The sequence below is a fragment of the Sporobolomyces koalae genome (assembly GCF_050403365.1).
Source record: "Sporobolomyces koalae JCM15063 DNA, S_koalae_JCM15063T_v1_ctg4, whole genome shotgun sequence".
Taxonomy (NCBI): domain Eukaryota; kingdom Fungi; phylum Basidiomycota; class Microbotryomycetes; order Sporidiobolales; family Sporidiobolaceae; genus Sporobolomyces; species Sporobolomyces koalae.
Window position 1 is genome coordinate 97,422 of NW_027481767.1, and position 8,635 is coordinate 106,056.

The following is an 8,635-nucleotide window of genomic DNA, read 5'->3' on the forward strand; positions in this document are numbered from 1 at the left end:
GAGCGCTGGCGGTAGCTACACACTTTTGACCTTGAAGAGCAAAACCCAGTTACCCCTTGGCATCGGGATCTCCCGCGCGAGCTCCCAACCTGCATCGGCGGCTATACGCGCAATTGCTTGGATACTCCGCAGACCAAGGACGTGAGATGATGGCCGCGAGCTGATCTCCCTATCAAACTGCCGAGCGGTAGGGAGACGAACCACATGAAGGTTCAGCTCGGTGCGCCGATTCAAACGACAGAAGACAGGGCGCATCCGACTAGCGTACCTCCTCGTCAGCTTGAGAGAAGAATCCTCTATCGTGCTTGAACGGGCCGTAAAAAGCTGCCTGGCCGTGCTTGGGTTCGATCAGTGCGAGCTTCAGGAGATTTCTGAAAATGCGCTCTGCCCCCTGTGGACTGTTTGTTATCTCGCTCGTCAGTTAGCGCGAGGCAAGCCGAGAGACATTCAGACCGTCGCTCACAAAGGGATCATATGGAGAAAGTTGTGACCTATGATCAGGTCGAATTGCTGTTCTCCCGGCTCGGCTGCAAGCGTCTCAACGAAACGCTGCCAACTGTCCTCGCGCGCTACATCAAGCTCCAGCGCTTGTCGCACTCCGCCTCGTTGCGCGCTTCGCCGTGCGTGCGCGACTTCCTGACAAGTGCGGTCGATGCGCTTAATGTTGAACTTGTCGCATTCTGTCGGCTGAAATGTTACATCGGGGAACGCTCGCGAGTACACGAGCGAGTGAGACCCTTCTCCAGATGCGATCTCGAGGACTGATCGAGTTGTCGGCAGGGATAACAGCGGCGCGAACACGGGCAGCAGGTTCTCTTTGATCCGCTCCGTCAACCCTGCTTCAAGCTGATACATCAGCCGAGGCACCGCGGACCAGACGCTCATAGTGTTGATGACTGGCTTGCCTTGGTAGTACGCGTCGGGCGCAAGTGTGGCAGGGTACAGAGGACATTCGATATCGGTTGTTGCCTGTCGCGACTCGGCTACCATGTTGCAGTCCATCATCGACAGCGCACAGCTCTCAGCCCCTGCGTTCGATTCAAAGCACGGCTCTGCGAGTTCTATCGCGATGCAAGTCGCGCCGATGTGGGGCCGGAATTGTGCGAAGAGATGTCAGACCGGCGACAAAATTCGAATCTCGCCGTGCCCCTCCAATTCCGAATTGGTCATTACGACTGTCTCCTCTTTCTCTCACACTTCGTCCATTCTCCACGGTCAGTCGCTAGCACGCTTAAAAGCTGGGGACAGCAAACGCTGACGCTCCAGCGCTTCTGGTCTTGCAGCCTCGTTGACCCACTCGAAGCTCCTCACCTTGTACCCCCACTTTCCCGGCGTCTTCCCTCTGTCATTGCCATCTGCCTGTATAGGCCGCAGACCCTGATACTCTTTGCTTATCTTGCTGGACCACACCTAAAGCCTCTCGCTGTGTGATCATCCTTCCGACCATGGCGTCCAAGCTTCGTCGCGCTTCTCGCGCCCTCTCGATCAAGTCTAGCAAGTCTACCAAGTCCGAATACGACTACGACTCGCAATTCGGCAACGACGACTACGACGATGACGCGTCCGTCTCGTCCCCGGTAAGTTCAGCGCAAACCCCCGAGCGCATGAGCTGTATTCTTATTTCCGAATGACCGCGCGCCAGGCGAACGATTCCGACGGGTTTGATGACCTTGGACGCCGGCCTTCCGCTATGAGCGATTCATCGGCCTTCAGTGTCGAGTCGTACTTGACCTCGGCAGCCCGCGCCATGTCAAAACTCCAAGATTTGCATTCGGCGCCTGACAGCTCCTGGAAGAAAGCGCTCACGCACAAGAAGAGTGGCACTCAGGTATACGTCAGCAAGGACAAGTCGTACGTCAGCGCAGGCAAGGGCAACAAAGGATTTTATGCCCCTGTCTTCAAGAGTGTCCTCGACGTGGACGGCTTTGCTCCATCGGCCGTCTTTGGTGTCGTCGGCACGAGGAAGCTTTGGGACGAATGGTACTTTACGCTTCTTGTGATTCCTCTGGTCCGCAAACACCGGAAAGCTGACCCGTGCGGTCCACCACTGCAGGTACAAAGAAGGCTCACTCGTCGAGAACCTCTCGGAAGATTCGTCGCTCACTTACATGTGTGTGGCCATTTCGTCGTCTCGTCTCCACTTTCGGTAGCTGAACGTCTTTGACCGTTTTGCAGGTGCATGAAAGGCATTGCCGGATCGTCCACACGCGATCTCTCCCTTGTTGAGAAAGTGCAGGGATCGCCAACTGGCGTCATCTGCTTTGCCACCACGTCCGTCGTCACACCTAAGGTCCCCCGAGTCGCTGGTCGAGTTCGCGCCAGTATCGCCTTGAACGGTTGGGTTCTCGAGCCTACTTCGGGTGGCACCAGGATCTCCTATTAGTGAGTAGACCCACCTTGAAGCGAAAGCGCGGGCCCGAGGCTCACAGACGCGCTCGACGACAGTCTGCATGTCAACGTCAAGACGTTCATGCCCTCGTTTGCCGCGACCAAGTACCTCGCCCGGCGCCCGACCTGCATCTCCCGTATCGCAAGCTATCTTCACTCTCACGGGGCACCTCCCATGATGCCCGTCGACCCTGAACCGACGCCATCTGTCCTTGTGCCGTCGGCGACGTCGTCCGGCAGCTCCCTCCGACGCCGCGATTCGGTGTCTTCAAAGCGTTCGACCCGCAGTGGTGCCTCGACCGCTGCGACAACCGTCTCGAGCGGATCAGGAGCTGTCGGGCTCCCCTCGCATGTCGAGCTCGTGCGGGATGCTGCCTCCTTTGAGGAGATTCAGACAGCGATCAAGCTCTTCCGCGCCACTCTCGACTCTGCCGGAGGACAAGGGTGGACCGTCGCCAATGACCCTACCGGAACGAAGATAGTCATGAAGATGCGCGGCGAAGGCGAGGTACCTATTGTCAAAGGAGAAGCCGACGTAGGAGGCGGTGTTACAACTGAACAAGCCTTGGCCACTATCACAAGCTCGATGGCGAGAATCCTATGTGCGCTGTCCCGTCTATCTTGGTCCCGAGACGTCGCAGCTGACAGAGTTCCAACCTTTCGTTTTGGCTGCAGGGGATCCGCGTCTCGCCGGCATCGATCGTGTCGAGCTTCACAACGGTTATGACCAAGGTCTATACGTCGAATCTCAGAAAGGAATTTTCCCGTCCATCAAGTGAGCGCAGGGTCCCTACGGTTCCTCGTTCTTCATGCTGATTCTTCTCTCGCCAGGCCTTTCCACTACACAGTCGCGCAAGGTATCGATCGCGATGACCCAGCTGACTCGAACGGCCCGATTTTACTTGTCTCTCGCTCGACGCGCAACTCTGAGCGAGGTCCGAAGGGCTCGTCGTCTGCCAAGACCGACTTCACTGGCTTCTTGCTCACGCCTTCCTCTCGCGGCGTGCGAATCACCCATATCGCTCAACGAGATGTCGGTGGGCAAAAGCTCGGATTCGCCACGCAAAAGATCCTGAGCACGGAACTTGCCCGCGCTCCACTCAACGTCGCTCGCTTCATCGATGCGAACGGATTCGCTCCTCATTTCCTCCGATGGGGTAACGGCCCTGCTGAGCTCATCCGAGACACCGCACCTGGGGACGACTTCGCCAAGGGCAAGGTGACTTTCGTCATCGGTGGCGAAGGCAAAGGCACTATGAAAGACGGCAAGCAAAAGTGCTGGTTGAGCTGGAGCGAAAAGATGTACCCTCGAGGCATCAACCTCGTACTCGAGCCAGCAGATGCCGGAGATATCGCCAAGGTCGAAACGGTTGATGGCACGATGGTCGAGATTTGTTGGACCGAGAAGATCAAGCAGACCGGAGACCAGGGAGCACGCCTGATCCTTTCGCGGGCAGATGGAGATGGCTCGGAGGACGTCTACGTCGGAGGCGAGTTCCTGGACAAGACCGTCAAGGGAGAACCCGGAGCGATGAGGAAGAAGCCCGTTCAGCGCAAGCCTACAGACGACCCAGTCAGCTCCGACCAGAAGCGTGAGGCCGCCGCAATTGGTGCAATCGGTGGAGGCGTGGCTGCTGGAGCTGCTGCCGCTGGTCTCGCAGCTACCAAGTCAAAGGACACGCCGCCAACTGGCACCGCCAGCGATTCTGGAGCATCAAAAGTGGTAAGCTCAATATCCTGCGCTTGTCAAGGTCTGCATTTTGCTGATATCTTTGCCGGCAGACTCGCGAGATGGAGCCATCGAACACTTCGGCCGTGAAAGCATCTCCAGGCTCGGTGCCCTCAAACGCGTGCTTGATCATCACGCAAGATCTCTACTTTACTCAACAACAGGTTCTCGTCATGATTGCTCTCGTGCTAGGCGCTTACGTCTGGGGCAAGCTTGCCTGATTGTCCCAAATCACTCCATGTGCTCTACGACCGTGTTTGTCTTGATCTGTCACCCATTTGTGCCAAACTTCAAAGCTTTGTCTTGTAGCCTTTATCGAAATGTAATGCTCCTATGTGCCCAACCTGCGCTTTTCAGCACATTGACAACGTATGACACGGTCTACTGTATCGTTCGCAAGGATCCCTGGCAGCTCGTTGCCACGTCTCAAAGGCGGACAGCGCCATTCAATTTTCAGGATCATCAACAAAGCACGGCTACCGCCTGCCAAACAAACCGAAACCCCATCCACGCTTACTCGGAGTCGACTGTTGTTCCTGCGGCTCCGTCTCCTCGATGGCAGCGTCGGACACGGATGCCACAACGTCTGTCGCGTCCGTCTGCTCGACATGTTCCGATCGCAGTCCGGCTTTCTGCGCGATCGCGTCCATGTCGAACGCGACAACGTAGCTATATGCGATATCGTAGAACTTGGGTTGTTGACTGGTCTGGGACGATTTCTTGTCAGACAGGGAGAGTTCGGCAAGCGGGATTGCGTCTTGTTGTCCTGCTTCGACCTTGCCCCCAGTCGCATCGAACCAGTCCCGTCCGATCTGATCGTGCTCTGCCTCGAGTTGACGATCGAGCGCATCGAAAGACGATTCGTCTAGAGGTAGGCTATCGAAGACATGATCCTGATCGCCTTGTCCCTCTTCCTCAGGGGCGAAGTCGAGATCTGGGGAGAGTGAGGACGCGGTCGACCGGGACTGGCGCGAGTAGAGCTTGGCGCGGGAATTGAGGGCGAGTGCGGAAGGGAATTGTCGCGCCAGAGCATACGCTCTTGCCACGTACGAACAGCTACAGAAAGAGTAGTTGGCACGTTAGAACTGATGTCGTTGTCACGAGACGAATCGGGTGAAGAAGCGAACCGTTGAGCCTGTACAAAGTCAATACGAGCCTCGACCAATGTCGCCAACTCGTCATCTTGCGCCACGTCCTCGATATCGCGCATCCCTTCGAGGCTGAGCAGTACTGTATCGTATACCTTGACGTTGCCCGGAAAGGCTTTTGTGCGCAGTCTCTGTATCTTCTCTTGCCTGACGCGAGAGTCCCGCGTCTCGGTGCGAGCGATGTAGGACTCCTCCGTTTTGAGGGCTTTAGCTTCGCGAGCTTCCAATTTGGCGACGGCTGACGCGATTACGAGGAGGTCGCGCTTGGCCCGAACGGCGAGGAGATTGTACTGGACGTAAGATTGGAACAAGGCGAGAGGTCGAGCCGATGCTTCGAGCCGGGCTGAGTGTCCTTTCGACAAGGCGATCTGCGGGTCGACAGGAAGATCAGTTTCAAGGAGAGCACAGAGGTGCAATTCTAGACGTACCCGGTTATCCTCGACGAGCTGGGTCGCCACCTGCTCCGCCTCGCTCAACACGAGGAGGGCCTTGTCATAGGTGCCCATCCGCTTGGCGCCGAAAACCTCCCTGTCGCCGTTTGCCTTTCTCTTGCCTACGGAACCTTGTCCACCCTTTCGCGAAGACGACCCGTCGCGCTCAAGACTGGCCAATACTTTTTGTACGTTGCCGGCCACATCAACGAGTTCGACATTGCGAACCGGCACGATCTCGCCCCTCCACCTCACTTCGATCACTTCGCGCTGTTCAGGAGCTCCTTCCTGTTCGAGACGCGCCTGTAGATCGTTCCAGCCGTTGATGGCAGAGGGGACCAAGTCTTTTGCCACGTCTTTCGCGATGACTTCGATGCCTTGCGAAGTGTCCTTGCCGAGTTTGTACGCGCAGAATCGCAGCATTGGCTCGACGTCGTCCATCATCTCGCTGACGAGCGCCTCGTCAGTTGCAGTCGGCGCCGTCGCAGCGAGTTTGTCGAGGATCTCGTAGGCGATGCTAAGCGTTTCAAGACCGTGGCGATGTTTGCCGCGCTCGAATGCGAGGGCGCCAGCGTGGACGTGGTGGTAAGCATGGACTTGGCCCAATTGAAACGCGGAAAGTCGAGCCGAGAGCGATGGGTGTTCGACGAGCTCGACGAGATGCTGAGCGTGCGAAGAGGCTTTCGAGAGCCGTTTAGCAAAGTGATGCCTGACGTCGGCCGAGGCAGCTGGACCACCAAGTTCAGCTTTGAGGAGCTGCGCCTGGGCCCAGCACCGCTCCGAGTCGAAGAGTAGGATCTGCAAGTGCCTGTGAGAACCAAGGGAAACTTAGGACATTGCACGCCGGGGCAGATAGAACTTGTCGAGCGCACTTGTCCGAAGAGACCTTCTCCGGCGTGAGGTCTCTCTTCTGATACTTCTTGGAGCGACCAGCAGTCTGCGTCATGCCCGTCGACTTGCGTAGATGCTGCACTTTGGCGGCGCAGTGAGATCTAGGCGCACGACCAGAATCGGCTCAGCAATTGCGGCACTGGTACTGGCGAATAGGTCGAAGGAAGCGCTCACTTGTATCGGGCATAATCCTGGTGTCGTAGACCAAACGTGGACCGCGCACCCGAGACGAGTTTCAACACTGTCGTGATCGTGGTCAGGCAGCGCTGGGAACCCTGGTCGCACTGTAGACACTCACGAGGGAAATCCAGCTGAGCCGATGGAGTGCTCATATCGACTGCTGAGGTTGCGATCCCTGGCAGCAGATGTGGGGAGAGTCGAGATCGCAGTTGTCGCTCCGTCGCTCGCGACGCGCGGGGGTCGCCAACGCCGACAACAACTTCTTCCGAGCAATTCGCTGCACCGCTTTAAGACCACCAGCCTCAAGTATTGATCGCTTTTCGTCCCACTGGCGTGCTGCTTTGTAAGGAGTGCTCGTCGCGCAACCCCGTCGCATGCTGCTCACACGGTTCGAGGCTCCCACATCAAGCACTGCAGTGTCGCGTTGCCGCACGTCCGACAAATGCGCTGTCCGCGACCGTCATCATGAAAGCAGTGCCGAAAGACGTCAATGCCGGTTGCTCGAGCCCAAACGCTTGGCTTGTCCGCGGGATTCGTTTCAAGACGAAGGCTCTCTCGTGACTTCGCTTCAACGGACAGCAGTAAGATCGTCATCACCTCTGGCGTCTCGCCATGCCGAGCGCAGCGAAGTCACCTGAGCCAATCAATCTAGCCTCACCGCGACGTTGTGCTTCTCTCCCTACTTCTCGCATTGAGCTTTGAGCGTCCTGCCCTTGGTTCGCATGACAACGTTGCGTTCACGACACGATCTGCTCTGGACGACGAGCATCACTGCTCGTCGTGCGCTCATCGTCAGCAGAGATCCGATCAGCGTCTCGAACACTGCCGCCAGTCTGCTCAACTTCACATGCTCCTGCGCTCAAGGAAACGCTGCAGATGAGTCCAAAACGATCAACACGCATAGCGGAACAATGTTCAGTCGTGCGTCGGCTTTCTTGCTACCGACCTTCGGGGTACCTCTGCTCTTGATCGACATTTGCTACGACCTCATCGGATAAGTCGAATCGCTCGAAACTTTTACCTTGCCTTTTCATGCTATTGAAGACCTTGGCATACACGCCCACAAAGGAGAGGCAACGCGGAGGTTCGGGCGCGTGCAGAAGTGCAGGCCAAGCAAGGCCTTGTGCGCCTTTTCGACCTTGCGCTTGTCATTCGCCTTCGCGAAATCGCCAGGTCTTCGCACAATTCATCTTTCGACTTTACCGATGCCACCATTGTCAGATACAGTCAGACCATGCATCAAGTCGCTCGGCTCAGCGCCGAGGCGAGCCTGCTGGTCATGAACCTGTTTGACAAGAATTTAGCGGTTCGCATTTCGACGGAAGAGCTCAAGTGGACCCGCTGGATCAAGACCACGACCAAAGACGATCACCACGATATTAGCGTCGGACAAGATGCGTTAAGGGAGCGGGCGAGTGGAGCGAGGTCATGAGGCTCCTTCGAGTGGGTACCAGCTCGAGCTTTTCAAAAGGGTGCTATCATAGCTGCTTGACTGACGCACATAACAGACTCTTGCCCGTTCATCGGAGCATTCTCGATTCATTCCGATCACCCGGGTCATGTTGCCCTAGTACTGCTTGCCATCAGTATAGAACCAAAGAAAGAGCGATTTCTCAATTGCAGTGTCGCGTGTCTCTCTTTCAGCAGTTTCCTGTTTTGTAGATCTGGTCCGTGTTTGCAATCTGTGCCCACAAGATGCACGCAGCAGAATGATTCGCGCAACATAGGCGATACAGGCAGGCGACGGCGCAATCTCATATCGCGACCTAGACTGTGCGAGGCGAGGAAGGCGAATCCACTGAGCTATTTCTGTCATGTTCTCAAATGTCAGGTCGAGAGGGAGAGGAGATGCAGAGCGAGCAGTGGTG

At 56.7% G+C, this 8,635-nt stretch overlaps 3 protein-coding genes across 3 annotated transcripts; 1 reads left to right on the forward strand and 2 right to left on the reverse strand.

Moving 5' to 3' along the window:
• Positions 1–15: 15 nt before the first annotated feature.
• JCM15063_000221 (uncharacterized protein) lies at positions 16–990 on the reverse strand (the record flags this gene model as incomplete). Its single annotated transcript, XM_076676339.1, has 3 exons — positions 16–177; positions 269–398; positions 464–990. The coding sequence occupies 3 exons, from the start codon at positions 988–990 to the stop codon at positions 16–18; spliced, it is 819 nt and encodes a 272-aa protein (XP_076536320.1).
• A 455-nt stretch (positions 991–1,445) lies between these two features.
• JCM15063_000222 (START domain-containing protein) lies at positions 1,446–4,338 on the forward strand (the record flags this gene model as incomplete). The annotated part of the gene is made up of 8 exons (XM_076676340.1): positions 1,446–1,577; positions 1,643–1,980; positions 2,054–2,110; positions 2,176–2,382; positions 2,446–2,990; positions 3,064–3,163; positions 3,220–4,111; positions 4,171–4,338. 8 exons carry the CDS (start codon positions 1,446–1,448, stop codon positions 4,336–4,338), a joined length of 2,439 nt encoding a protein of 812 aa, XP_076536321.1.
• Positions 4,339–4,593: 255 nt separating this feature from the next.
• On the reverse strand, positions 4,594–6,919 carry JCM15063_000223 (uncharacterized protein; the record flags this gene model as incomplete). The annotated part of the gene is made up of 6 exons (XM_076676341.1): positions 4,594–5,173; positions 5,245–5,633; positions 5,694–6,504; positions 6,569–6,688; positions 6,762–6,828; positions 6,886–6,919. The coding sequence occupies 6 exons, from the start codon at positions 6,917–6,919 to the stop codon at positions 4,594–4,596; spliced, it is 2,001 nt and encodes a 666-aa protein (XP_076536322.1).
• Between the last annotated feature and the right edge of the window lie 1,716 nt (positions 6,920–8,635).